At 37.7% G+C, this 15,317-nt stretch overlaps 1 protein-coding gene across 1 annotated transcript in view; it reads left to right on the top strand.

Moving 5' to 3' along the window:
• Positions 1-15,317, top strand: part of VPS13B (vacuolar protein sorting 13 homolog B) — an 876,795-nt gene that overhangs the window by 103,940 nt on the left and 757,538 nt on the right. The window contains exons 13-14 of the mRNA XM_031669315.1: positions 5,650-5,841; positions 12,382-12,551. Of these exons, the coding sequence (XP_031525175.1) occupies positions 5,650-5,841; positions 12,382-12,551 (362 nt within the window). The remainder of the gene's footprint in view (positions 1-5,649; positions 5,842-12,381; positions 12,552-15,317) is intronic.

Here is a 15,317-nt window from a genome sequence, read left to right on the forward strand (position 1 = left end):
AGTCATCATGACAAACTTTTTCCTTTGCTCCTAGCCATCTGGTCCACAGATGATAACAGTGGTATCACTGTTACCATATGGACTAGCATCTAGTTCATAGGTACCATCATCTCTAGGTTCTAATGGCTTTTTTTTTTTTTTTTTTGAGACGGAGTCTCGCTCTGTCGCCCAGGCTGGAGTGCTGTGGCCGGATCTCAGCTCACTGCAAGCTCCGCCTCCCGGGTTTACGCCATTCTCCTGCCTCAGCCTCCCGAGTAGCTGGGACTACAGATGCCCGCCACCGCGCCCGGCTAGTTTTTTGTATTTTTTAGTAGAGACGGGGTTTCACCGTGTTAGCCAGGATGGTCTCGATCTCCTGACCTCGTGATCCACCTGTCTTGGCCTCCCAAAGTGCTGGGATTACAGGCTTGAGCCACCGCGCCCGGCCCTTTTTTTTTTTTTGACAGAGTTTTGCTCTGTTGCTCAGAGTGCAGTGGCATGATCTCGGCTCACTGCAACCTCTGCCTCCTGGGTTCAAGCGATTCTCATGCCTCAGCCTCCTAAGTGGCTGGGACTACAGGCATGTGTTACCATGCCTGGCTAATTTTTGTATTTTTAGTTGAGACGGGGTTTTGCCATGTTGGCCAGGCTGGACTTGAACTCCTAATCTCAAGTGATCCGTCCACCTTGGCTTCCCAAAGTGCTGGGATTACAGGCATGAGCCACCACACCCAGTTAGGTTCTAAAGCTTTCTTACTGGTCTTCCTGCTTTCACTGTAGTCCTATAGTTTCTACTGCAATCACAGGATTTAATTCTCTGCTGACAATTTTCATGGGCCTGACATTGATTTATTTAAAAACAAAATTTAAATAGTTTACTAGATTCTGGTCTTGAGTTACTTGGTGGATAGTGGTAACTATTAAGAAAGCTAGATAAGAAAGGAAAATTTTTGGAGGGAAAGATGAGTTTTGAGATAACTGTGGGCATTGAAGTGTGAATATTCCTTAGCTAATTATATATATGAAAGTGCAACTCAGAAGTCTTATGTTCTAATAGTGTTGCAAATTATTATAGTGTTGTAGTTGCCACTTGTAAGCTGGTAGGTTTCCTCTTGTTCAATATAATGTCTTATGCATGTGCTGTGGATTCCATATCTTGTGAGGAGGTGAAATATCTAGTAGTCACCTTTCAAGCAAAGGAAACCTAGCACAGAACATCTTTATTTGTATATATGCCTCTCCTGCAGTTTTTAAAAGATAGAAACATGATTTATGTTTGTTAGATTGTTTATATATTACTTCTGAGAAGCCAGTAGTTTGTTAACTTTGGGGTTTTTCATATTTTTCACTTGCATGAATAGCATACAGTGTTACAGATATCATAGTCCTTAACTTTTAAAACAAAATATTGGAATATTACACATGTACAGAACAGCAAAGAATTTAAAACTGAACACCTGTGTATTCTCCATGCACACCAAGAAACAGGACATTGTTAGTATCCAGTAAGCCTCCTATGTGTTTCTTTTCTACCACACTCTTCCTCCTCTACTGGAGGAGACTGCTGTTTTGAGATTTGTGAGAACCACTGTCTTGCTTTTGGTTTGCCGCTTATGCATCTACTTTCTTAATTTTGCAAACTGAGTTTTTTTTGGGGGGAGAGGGTGGAAACAATAAAATAATAAAATTCCACTGTTAATTTGTGAATGTCAAATATACTTTAAAATATGTTAATTCATTCAAATAATTGTTAATTTATTGCTTGCTTTTTAGGTAACTGTGTTTATATGTTTATGTTTCTCATTATGAATCCATATTTACTTATAGGATGATGATGATCATGGTGATAATAATAGCTAATTTTTATTGATTTTAAATGTAAGACTCTGTTCTAAGTGTTTTACAGTATTAGCTTATTTAATTCTCATATCCCTATAAGGTAGGTAAAATTATCCCCATTTAAGGATGAGGAAATAGCAAACCCAATACAAGTAAAGTAACAAGGACCAAGGTCATGCATAGTATGTGGGATTTGAACCCAACCTATCCAGCTCTAGAGCCTACATTCATAACTACTCTGTTGATATTTCTTTCTTTCTTTTTTTTTTTTTTTTTTTTTTTGAGACCGAGTCTTGCTCTGTTGCCCAGGCTGGAGTGCAGTGGTGCAATCTCTGCTCACTGCAAGCTCCGCCTCCCAGGTTCATGCCATTCTTCTGCCTCAGCCTCCCAAGTAGCTGGGATTACAGGCACCCCCTACCATGCCCGGCTAACTTTTTGTATTTTTAGTAAAGATGGGGTTTCTCCGTGTTAGCCAGGATGGTCTCGATCTCCTGACCTCATGATCCGCCCGCTTTGGACTCCCAAAGTGCTGGGATTACAGGCGTGAGCCACTGTGCCCAGCCTTCTGTTGATATTTCTTTCTTTCTTGGCTTACCTGAAACAAGAAATTCGTAGAATTTTAAGTATTAATGAACTAGGAAAAGCAGTGAGTTCCTATAAGAGGATACTTGTAAATACTTAAAAAAAAAACTTTATGTAAAACTCTTGTTTTTTTGTGACAACTTTTTTTTTTTGTTTCTATGGTCTACATTATCAAAAAGTGCCCTAAATTTTATCTAAGTAAATATCTAAACACATACTGAGTCAATATTTTTACAAAGTTTGTAGTGAATCCTGATAGTTTGAAGGTGGATTTGATTTTGTATATTTTAAGTAAGTTCATGGTAGTATTCTAAGTAATGTAAGAAACTAGTCCAGGCACGGTGGCTCACACCTGTAATCCCAGCACTTTGGGAGGCTGAGGTGGGCAGACCATGAGGTCAGGAGTTTGAGACCAGCTTGGACAACATGGTGAAACCCCTTCTCTACTAAATATACAAAAATTAGTTGGGGATGGTGGCAGGTGCCTGTAATCCCAGCTACTTGGGAGGCTGAGGCAAGAGAATCACTTGAAACTGGAAGGTGGAGATTGCAGTGAGCTGAGATCACACCACTGCACTCCAGCCTGGGCAACAAGAGTGAAACTCCGTCTCAAATAAAGGAAAAAAAAAAAGAAAGAAAAGAAACTAGTAAATACAGTAATAACGGAAGCTTATGTTATTTATTTTTCTTGTAATAAATGATATAATAGTACCTTGTTCACATTATACTATGGCATATAAATAAAGATTAAGTTTCCTGTGCTACTATTTCACACTGATGATAAGCTGCTGCTGCTGCTTCTCTTCTTCTCCTCCTTCTCCTCCTCCTTTCTTCTTGCTGCTGCTGCTGCTTCCTCCTCCTCCTCCGCTTTCTCCCCTTCCTCCCCTTCCCCCCTCCTCCCCTTTCTCCCCTTCCTCATCTTCCCTCTCCTCCCCCTCCTTCTCCCCTTCCTCCTCCTCCTCCTCCTCCTTCTTCTCTGTGAGTATACTTTATGTAGTCATTTTTCTTTACAACTGAAACTCTGGAAAAATCAACATCTTTTCCCCATGAGCTTCTTATAGACACCAGTAAAAGTTTGAACCTTGTGTTCCACAAGATAAGCATCTTCTGACAATTATTTTATTTTTTTTTATGGTACTTGAAAGCAAGTGATGTTTTAAAAACTAAATTGAAACATTTGTTCTTAATATAATTATGTAAATATTTGTTATTGTTGCAATGACTACCTTTCTAGTCTTTTCTGTTTAAGGGGTTTATTACAGATGTTATGGACCCTAAAGTAGATAGCTGAAATTGTAATGTACAATAGGAAGATTTTAGAGATAACCAATTTTAGAGATACAATAGGAGATAAATCTGAAACAATTAAGTTATTGAATTGAAGGGCAAGAGTTGAGAGAGTCTTGACTCTTAATAAGAGCAGCCAAACATTCAGGGAGCTGGATTGGCCAGATGCATGAAAGGTGGGCACAAGTAAATAGCTGAAAATATATGGCTAAAAGCCAGTTATGTTTTTACATTTCAGACAAGCCATTGGTATCTAAATTTAAACTGCATTATATTCAGTTTTCATTATGGGGGGCATTGGCCTCTTATTTTAGAGACAATTTGGTGTCTAAAAGAAGAGTCTTTTTATATAGTGACATTGTTTAGGAAGCCTGTTATCCCTAAAGGACCCATAGCAGGGCATTTTTCTTGCTTTTTGAGTATTTTGATTTGTAACCGAAGTTCTTCTACCTTTAAGTTACCTCATTCTGTCTTACACGTAACTCTAGAAATGTAATGGTTTCAGCTATGAAAAGTAATGGTTTTGATGTGAATTGTAAGTTATTTATACCTAATTCCTAATGTGAGTCAGTATTGATCATACATCTTTTAAAATATGTATAAGATCAACATTGTATGTTTTATTTGATGTGACATTTAAATCTATGGGCTTACAGAGTTTTAGTTGTATTACATAGTCAAACTTTAAAATAATCTTTGCACTGAGTCATCTGGTTAAAAATATGTGAGTAATAAATCTAATTAAATTTTGGCTGGGCACGGTGGCTCACGCCTGTAATCCCAACACTTTGGGAGGCCGAGGCGGGTGGATCACGAGGTCAGGAGATCGAGACCATCCTGGCTAACATGGTGAAACCCCGTCTCTACTAAAAATACAAAAAAAAAAAAAAAAAAAAATTAGCTGGGTGTGGTGGCGGGCGCCTGTAGTCCCAGCTACTAGGGAGGCTGAGGCAGGAGAATGGCGTGAACCCGGGAGGTGGAGCTTGCAGTGAGCCGAGATGATGCCACACTGCACTCGAGCCTGGGCGACTGAGACTCTGTCTCAAAAAAAAAAAAAAAAAAAAAAAAACTAATTAATTTTTGTTCATGTGATGAAGACTAAAGATTGAACTATACTCTTTTGCATGAAATAATGGAAATGTATTTTTGTATAAAAGTATGAGAAGGTATAGATATAAAAGTTTTGTGTATAAGTAGGCCTTTCTAGTTTCTAAAGGTAATTAAATCCTGGAAAAATCTTTCTTCTTTTTGTCTGAATAAACAAAATGCATTATAAATTAAAAATCATTTTTATCACTTATAATAATGGATTCATGTGTACAAAAAAACTCTCATATAAGAGGTTGTACATGTTAGATAATGACACATGCCTATAGGTGGGGCTAATATCTTATTTAGAAAACAGTGTATGAGGAGATGAGGAATCTAGGAAGTAGGATTCTGTACCATGGAACATTGCCATAATGAATTTATTCTAGGAAAAGTTCAAAGCATGTAATACCTACTGTTCATTTCCATAGTCATTATAAAACTCTTAAGGCACCCTGTGATCATGTTACTTAAATAACCCAATTTTCAATAGACTTTGTAAGGTAAATTAGTAAAATGGAGTTTCCTCCAAAGTATACCCTCTCAGTCAATGCATGTTGTGTATAGAATTACTAGATACAAGTCAATTAGGTTTTGCAGAATAATTTTCTAAGAATGACAGTTTTGATTTTATATTGCTCGTTATAATATTAAATAACAGGAATAACTTTTAATTTAATGAATTGCTTTTTATCAGTAATTTATTATATGCATAAAGAAATACACATCGGCCGGGCTGTCTGTATGCAGCTGATTGGGAATTTGTTTTAAGGCGTTAGGCTACAAGCTATAAAAATGAGATAAGAGTGATCTTAAAATATATACTTGGTATATCCAATTGATGCTTAAAATATAAATTTTGACTTCTTTTAGGTTCCACAAATCAACAAGACTTTTCTTCAGGGAAAAGTGAAGATTTGGGAACAGTTCAGGAGAAGTCCACCAAAAGCCTTGTTATAGGTCCTCTTGATTTTCGTTTGGATAGCAGTGCGGTGCATAGGATTTTGAAAATGATTGTGTGTGCCTTGGAACATGAATATGAACCATATAGCAGGCTAAAATCAGGTTTGTTTCTGGATTAATTCTGAATCTATTGACATTTGTTTTGAATAATTATATAATGCAATTTGTGTTGTCTTGCTAACTTTACCTTTTTAGTGTAATTTGCCTGTTTGCAAGGACTTTGATATATGTAGCTGTTTATTTAAGGAATAAACTTGTGTGTAGAAGTTGGAGAGGTCAAGATTTGAAAGTTATTGCACAAGTACTTTATTTGCCAGTATTTGTCAGTATTTTATTGCTATACCTTTTTAAAACTTTTTCTAGTGGATACTTGTAAATATGACTATTTTGTTTTCACATTAATGGATTGTAAGGAGCCAGATATAAAGTTGGGCTCTAAATACACAAATTTAACATTCAAGAAAACTTAGGCACTACTGGTTTTAAAAAAATTGCTGTACAACTAATTTTTTATACATGGTAGATAGCTATGGTTGTCATCGTTTCATAAAATACAAATTCCTTTTTAAAGTAAAGCAATTCTAGAGTAGAGCATAATAGTGTAATGAGGAAGTATAACATAATGAAGAACTCACCCTGTGGAGTCAGACTATGGTTTAAAATTTGACCCTCACTTCTTAGTATCCTTAAGAAATTTAATTAACATCTTTGATACTTCATTTCTCTGTCTCCATAATAAGTTTAGTTATTGTGACAGAGATGGCTAATTGTCTCCTCAATATCCAGTTTTTTTTCACAGTAATAGAAATTTCTGTAACAGAAATAAAGACTATACATTTAAGGGATAGTCGTATGACTAGGTTCTGTCTACTGGGATGGGAGCAGAACTTTATGTGATGTTTTGGGCTATGACTTTAAAAGCAAAAGAGCATGCCTGCCTTCTTTTCTTCTCTTCTTTCTTCTGGCTGGAAAGTGAATACAATGATATGGGCTGGACCTGCCATTTTAGATTCTGAAATTAAGGCTGCATACTGAGGATGATAGAGTAGCAAGATAAAAAGCACCTAGGTCCTCAGTACTGTGATGGCACCATGTCAGCCCTGGATACTTTAGACTCAGATTGTTTCACAAAAGAAATAAGGGCTGAGCATGGTCACTCATATCTGTAATCCCAGTAGTTAGGGAGGCCAAGGCGGGAGGATTGCTCGAGCCCAGGAGTTTGAGACCATCTTGGACAACATGGCAAGACCCTGTCTCTACAAAAGATTTAAAAAAAAAAAATTAGCTGGGTGTGGTGGCATGAGCCTGTGGTCCCTGGGCCAAGGAGGGAGGATTGCTTGAGCCTGAAAGGTTGAGGCTGCAGTGAGCTGTGATTGTGCCACTGTGCTCCAGCCTGGCCAACACAAGACCCTGTCTCAAAAAAAAAAAAAAAAAAAAAAAAAGCTTCTCTTTTTGTTAAAATTTCTATTACTTTACTTTTGTCCCAGCAACTTTACTGTTATCTTAAATGATACACTGATAGGATCTACCTCCAATGATTGTTCTGAGCACTAAATGAGATAGTGCATGTAAAAGCACTTAACACAGTGTACAGTAAGTGCTTGACACATTCATGCATTCGTTTATTGTACCTTACTTGAATGCCTACCCTGTGCCAGATGTTCTTTATGTGCTAGGATAGTATAGCAAACAAGACATACAAAGCCTTTGGTCTCATGGAGCTTATATCCTCATGGGGTAGACAGATAGTAAACAAGTAAAAATATCATTTCAGTCATTGATAAATACTAGAGAAGAAAAATAAAAAAGTTTGAGGAAGAGTGCTTGAAACAGAAGGAGGGGAGAGCTGTTTTAGTAGGGACTTTAGGAAAGTTTTCTCTGGAGAGTTTATATGTGAGCTAACTTGTGAATGATGTAAGGGAGTGAATCATGCATGTATTTGTGAAAAGAACGTTTTATGTAGACAAGTGCAAGAGCCTTGAGGTAGGAACAGTTTTGGCAGTATACAGGGATACAAACAGACTAGAATAGCTGAAGCACAATAAATGTTTGTAAGTCACAGAGGTAGACATCAATCACCCTGTCGGGTTTTAGGGACCACGCAGTCTGGATTTTATTCTAAATGTGATGGGAACTCATTGGTAAGTTTAACTTATTATTTTAATATTAACTTATTATTAACTTATTATTTTAATAGTAAATAGTATGGTTGGCATATGTTTTCATTTAAAAATTTTAGATTTTCCTAGTTTTACTTGTACTCATTTGTGTGTATGTATATTAAGTTGTATACAATTTCATCACCTTTGTAGGTTTGTGTGTTCACTACCATGGTCAAGAAAGTGAACAGTTCCAATACCACAAGGATCTGGCGTGTTGCTCTCTTACAACCACACCCACTTCCCTACCATGTTCCTTTCTCCTCCCTCTTTTCCAGGGGCTAGGGATAACATTTCTAAAATTTTGTCATTTCAAAAATGTTAAATAAGTGAAATCATACAGTATGTAAGCTTTTGAGGTTGACTTATTTTGCTGAGCATAATTCTCTGGAGACTCATTCAAGTTGTTGCATGTATCAGTAGTTTGTTTCTTTTCCAGCTGAGTAATATTCCCTTGTATACATATACTACAGTTTGTTAATTCCCTCACTTATGGAAGAATATTTGGGATTACTCTAGTTTTGGGCTATTACAAATAATGCTGCTCTGAACAGTTGTGTACTGGTTTTTGTGTGAACATTTCTTCAGGATAAATGCCTAGGTGTGCAATTGCTGGGTCATAGGGTAGTTGCATGTTTATTATTTTTTTTTCAAGAAACTACCGAGCTGTTTTCAGGAGTGGCCATACCATTTTACATCCCTATCCAATGATGACTGTGTGATCCAGCTTCTTTACATCTTCCCAGCATTTTGTTTTGTCACTGTTTTTTATTTTAGCCATTCTGATAGATGTGTAGTTTTAATTAGCAATCTGCCATCTCATTGTGGTTTTAAAGTTGTGTTTCCTTATTGGCTAATGATGTTGAACATCTTTTTATGTGCTTATTTGCCATTTTTATTTCTTCAGTGAACTGCATATGTCTTTTGCTCATTTAAAAAATTGGGTTAATCTAAAAGTTTTAATGTTTTTCATTTTATGCTGAAGTATGTCATCACTTTGAATTAATTTTTTACTTAAGGAGTGAGGTTTAGATAGGGGTTTGTTTATGTGTCTTTGAATTTTCAGTTGCACCAGCACCATCCTTTCTTTACTGAACTGGTTTTGTACCTTTGTCAAAAATCAATTGAGCATATTTGTGTGGGTCTGTTTCTCAGTCCTCTAGTTTGTTTTCAGTTAGTAGACCTATGATCTTTCCCACTGTCAGTACCATGCTTACTTAATTACTGTAACTCTGTGGTAAACCTTTATATTGGAGGGAGAAGTTACTCATTTTGGTTTTGAAGGAACATTTGCTTAGGTTAGAAATAACCTCATTATAACTTTCATTTACATGTATCTCTAATGGAATGTTGGGTTGGCTGTTTCGTTTTGTTTTTGTTTTGAGATGGGGTCTCGCTTTGTCAACGAGGCTGGAATACAGTGGTGTGATCATGGCTCACTGTAGCCTTGATATCCTAAAATCCAGTGAGTCTCCTGACTCAGCCTCCCGAGTTGCTGGGACCATAGATGTGCACCTCCATGCCCAGCTAATCTTTTTTTTTTGTAGAGATGAAGTCTTACTATGTTGCCCAGGCTTATCTTGAACTCCTGGGCTCAAATAATCCTGCCTTGGCCTCCCAAAGTCCTGGGATTATAGGCATGAACCACTGTGCTGGCCCTTGATTCTTTTAATATAGATCTACTATTTATTTTTCTCATGTAAAAGTACAAGTTGGTCATTATTCCAGGGAGATTGTTTTATGGGATTGTCTTAGACCCAGATTCCTTCTGTTTTATTGTTCTGCCAACCCCAGAGATATGCCATATATACATGGTCAATTATTGGGTCACCATTATAGTGTGTAATTTTAATCAGGAGGAAGGGGGAACAAGAGCATAAAGGAAGGTATGTAGTTTTATTTATTTATTTATTTAAGAAGTAGTCTTGCTCTGTTGCCCGGGCTGGAGTGCAGTGGCACGATCTCGGCTCACTGCAACCTCTGTCTCCCGGGTTCAAGACATTCTCCTGCCTCAGCCTCCTGAGTAGCTGGGATTACAGGCGGCTGCCACCATGCCCAGCTAATTTTTGTATTTTTAGTACAGATGGGATTTCACCATGTTGGCCAGGCTAATCTTGAACTGCTGACCTCAAGTGATCCACCCACCTCGGCCTCCCAAAGTGCAGGGATTACAGACGTGAACCATTGCGCCTGGTCTGTAGTCTCATTTTACGGACATGGCGCTCTCATCCCATTGACCAAAATAGTGACATGTCCGTGCACCTAACTGCAAGGTAATCTCTAGGAGGAGTCCATATACCTGACTTGAATCCAGAGGGTTTTATTGCTAAATGAAAGAAGGAGAAAATGAATACTCCTGGGCAATTAGCAATCTCTGCCACAGTAGACGTATTCTGTGTGTGTGTGTGTGTGTGTGTGTGTGTGTGTGTGTAATCTGTATTTGAAGTTTTGAAGCAGTCTGTCATCTCAAAAATGTGATGTATATAAAGAACCTTCTAACTGACTTTATTTTAATATACATGCAGTCCTCACTTGCCGTGATGGCTTGGAACTATAAAAAGATCGTGCAAAGTGATCTTTATCAGTGTGAAGAATTAAGTTGTTGCACAATCTTTAGAAATTCTTGTCAAAACATTAAACATTCTCTTACTGTTGGTTATAAATGTATAGAGAAATGAAAAAATTTTAAAAGGAATATTCAAAATTAAGCCATTTTATTTCTTTGAATAAACTTAAGAATTGTTCGAACAGTTTTTTTCTCCTTCTTGTATAACTTACAATATGACGTGTCTCTCTTATGCCACCTTAGCAAATTTTCATACTCCTTTCTACGTTTGGATAATATTCTAACATTTTATCCTACACAGTCTGTGAGGGATTTCTCTGTTGCCCAGGCTGAAGTGCAGTGGCACAGTATTGACTCATGCAATCTCTGCCTCCTGGGTTCAAATGATTCTCCTGCCTCAGCCTCCTGAGGAGCTGGGATTACAGGTGTGCTTACCTGGCTAATTTTTTTTTTTTTAGTAGAGATGGGGAATCGCCATGTTGGCCAGACTTGTCTTGAACTTCTGACCTCAGGTGATCCGTCCAAGGTCCACCTTGGCCTCCCAAAGTACTGGGATTACAGGCGTAAGCCACTGTGTCCAGCCGAATTTTGCAAACTTAGCCACATCTATGTAACTAACTGTTTAAGAAACAGAAACTTACCAGCACTTCAGAAGTCTCCATTGTGTCCTCTTCTGGTTACTATTCTGACCTCAGGAGTAAACCACTGGCTGGGCATGGTGGCTCACTTTAAAGAAGTTTGCTGACCTTTGCTCTGTGTCCTTGCTCTATGCTTAGTATTCTCCAGTCTTTTTCATTTTAGCCATTCTAGTAGGTATGTAGTGCTATCACACTGTGACTTTACTTGCAATTACCTGATGTCTAATGATGTCGAGGGCCTCAATGCAGGCACATACTTCTTTTTTTTTTTTGAGACGAAGTCTTGCTCTGTCGCCCAGGCTGGAGTGCAATAGTGCGATCTACACTAGTAGGATGCCTTCCCCTACTTATTATACTTATTTATACCCCAAATACCCTAGGCTCATTGAGCACCAGCTTTAGGTATCATTTTTGGCCACTGGATAGACCATCTTTTGCTTATTCAAGTCTTTTTTGCCCATTTATTGTCTGTTTTTATAAGATAAATAATATTTTAATGTGAAATTATAGAAAAACACAATCTCAGAATAAAGATTGTCAATTTTTTTTTTTTTTTTTCTTGAGACAGTTTTTCTCCTGTTGCTCAGGCTGGAGTGCCATGGTGTGATCTCAGCTCCCTGCAACCTCTGCTTCCTGGGTTCAAGCAATTCTCCTGCCTCAGCCTCCTGAATAGCTGGGATTACAGGTGTCTGCCACCATCCCTGGCTAATTTTTGTATTTTTGGTAGGGATGGGGTTTCACCATATTGACCAGGCTGGTTTCGAACTCCTGACCCCAGATGATCCACCTGCCTCAGCCTCCCAAAATGCTGGGATTACAGGTGTGAGATTGTCTATTTCTTAACAATTTTTAGAAGGTTTTTTATTTTTGTTTTTAATATACTGCAGATACAAGGCCCTCCTGGAGCTGGATCTTCCCCCTCCCCATCCGTCTGTGGCAAATATTTTATCTCAGTCTGTGTCTTGCCTTTTCATTTCTCAATGATATTTTAATGACCAAAAGCTATTATTCTTTTAAAGAAAGAAAATGGGGATTTCTTTAAGATATATTAAAATAAAAAACTGGTAAATTTTTAAATAACGAAGACATACATTTACATTCGAGAATAGTGTAACTTACATTTGTTAAAGGTAACTTGTTGTTTTATACCTGCTTCATTGTTGAAAAGAAAAACAGGATTTGACCTTATAGTTTGGAGAACTAATTCATTTTTTAGTTGTTTAAGAATATTAATTATTTAAAAATATTCTTTATTAAGTTTTTATCATTTTAATTTTAGATATTAAGGATGAAAATGAAACAATACTGAATCCTGAAGAGGTAGCTTTTCTAGAGGAATATATTCCTACTCGACATACAAGTGTTACTCTCCTCAAATGTACCTGCACAATTTCCATGGCTGAATTCAACTTGCTGGACCATTTGCTACCTGTCATTATGGGAGAAAAGGTATATTTTGTGATTTGCTATATTTTTTCCCCTCATATATGGATTTTTTTTTTTTGTCATTTATTGAAAGAATATCTGCAGCTGGGCACAGTGGCTTGAGCCTGTAATCCTGGAAATTCAGGAGGCTGGGGTAGGATACATACTTGAGGCCAAGAGTTTGAGACCAGCCTAGGCCACATAGCAATCAATACCTTGTCTCTAAAATAAAATAAAATAAAATAAAATAAAATAAAATAAAATAAAAAGTTAGGCATGGTGGCACATGCCTGTATTCCCAGCTCTCCAGGAGGCTGAGGTGGGAGGACTGCTTGAACCCAGAAGTTTGAGGCTGCAGTGAACTATGATCACGCCACTACACTTCAGCCTGGGTGTCACAGTGCGACCCTGTCTCAAAAAAAAAAAAAAAAAAAAGAAAAAGATAGAAGTGTCTGCTTATATAGTTATCCATGATGAAGTAAAAGCAATGTAACTATGAACTAAAAATTAACTGTTAATTTTTAAAATGTAATTTTAAATTTATATTTTTAATAAAATAAACTTAAGCTTGAGGGTGTATAAAGAAATGTTGAAGAATATGGGTGTAGAAGTCAGACCGTATACCAGCTATAATGCCACAGACAATTACTTTATATCTCTAAGCCTTGTTTTCCTCTTCTCAGAAAGAGAACAATTATATTTTTTCAAGCAGACTGACTATTTTAGTTTTAGCCAGTAAAACTGTCAGCCTGCCTAGATTCAGACAGTTTATTACTTACATAGACAGCAGAAGCAAAGTCAGTAATGGTGCAAGCTCCCCTGTCCCTTGTTCCATAGGACAATCTGTAACCAAAGGGCCAAATGACTTCTATTGGTATATCGTGGGGCACCCTGTTGGCAGCAATTCAGTTTCATACTGCAGCTAAGCAGTGGTGTAGCTTAGCATATGTCGAAAGCCCATAACTCAGCTGAATGAGGAATGCTGATGAGACACTGTTTCATGGCAGCCTCTCTCAAGATGGGAAGGTGAATGAGAAATGCTCTTTTAGCAGCTCCTCACAAGACCACATATTATCCTCTGTTTTTAGGGTATCACAGGATATTCTACCAAGATCTGCTGTGGTTGAGTATTGCCTTCATGGCATGGATTTGTATAACATTATCAGGATGCTGGTACAGACCAGTCCCACCACAGTACTTAGCTCCTAGGATTATTTTAAATATTCATTGAAATAATGTATGTAAACTATTTTGCATGTGTTAGGAACTGAGTGATGTCTGCTATAATTGTTGAGAATGCTTAATATTTGTTCATGGTCCATGTACAATGTATTGCTTTCTGAATTTAACTTATACACACAAGGCCTTATTTGTTTGTTTGCTTTTTGAGACGGACTCTTGCTCTGTTGCCTAGGCTGGAGTGCAGTGGTGAAATCTCGGCTCACTACAACCTACGCCTCCTGGATTCATGCAACTCTCCTGTCTCAGACTCCTGAGTAGCTTGGACTATGGGCGCATGCCACCACGCCCGACTAATTTTTATATTTTTAGTAGAGACAGGGTTTCACCATATTGGTCAGGCAGGTCTTGAACTCCTGACCTCAGGCGATCCAGTGCCTCAGCCTTCCAAAGTGCTGGGATTACAGGCATGAGCCACCACACCCGGCCTATCTGTCTTTTTTGGGATATATTTCTTTTGATGTTCGTATAATGATCAGGGTCCCCAACTCCTGAGATGTGGACCAATACTGGTTAGTTGTCTGTTAGGAACCGAGTTTCAGAGGAGGTGGTGAGTGGCGGGTGAGTGAGCATTACCACCTGAGCTGTGCCTCCTGTGAGATCAGCGACGGCATTCAATTCTCATAGGAGCACAAACTCTACTGTGAACTGTGCATGCAAGGGATCTAGGTTGGCACTCCTTATGAGAATCTAATACCTAATGACCTGAGGTGGAACAATTTCATTCTGAAACCATACCCCTTCTCCTGTCTGTGGAAAAATTGTCTTCCATGAAACTAATCCTTGATGCCAAAAAGGTTGCTGTCCGCTGATAGTGATGACCATAGAAATAAAAAGTGTCCTAACTTTAAAGAAGAAGTTATGTGAGGGAATTAACTATATGCATTAACTTTATTTTTGCTCCCTATTGGCCACTCATAATTAAGTATGGCAGTGTATTATGATTAAGAGATCATGTAGAGAAAATTTCACTGGAGACAATTAAAATATGTCTGCGTTTTATCATTTCTGTTTTTGCTATCATCTGATTTTTTTAAATAGATACTATTTTTTAGAGTAGTTTTAGATTCACAAAGCAGAGTGAAAGTGGTACAGAGATTTTTCATAAACTCACCCCCCAACATACATAGCTTCCCCCATTGTCAACATCCCTCAACAGAATAGTATATTTGTTATAATTGATGAACCTATATTAACACATCATTATCACCCAGAGTCCACAGTTTATATTAGGGTTCACTCTTGGTGTTTTATGTTCTATGAGTGTTGACTCATGTATAATTATCTACTATGGCAATATCACATAGAGTAGTTTCAATTCCCAAAAAATCCTTTGTGCTCTGCCTATTCATCTCTTCTCCCTAACCACTGGCAACCACTGATCTTTTTACTTTCCTCACAGTTTTGCCTTTTCTAGACTGTCATATACTTGGAATCATATAGTATGTAGCCTTTTCACATTGGCTTCTTTTACTTAGTAATATGGATTTAAGGTTCCTCTTTGGCTTTTCATGACTTGATAGCTGATTTCTTCTTTGCACTTACTAATAC

Source organism: Papio anubis, chromosome 8 (genome assembly GCF_008728515.1).
Source record: "Papio anubis isolate 15944 chromosome 8, Panubis1.0, whole genome shotgun sequence".
Classification (NCBI taxonomy): Eukaryota; Metazoa; Chordata; class Mammalia; order Primates; family Cercopithecidae; genus Papio; species Papio anubis.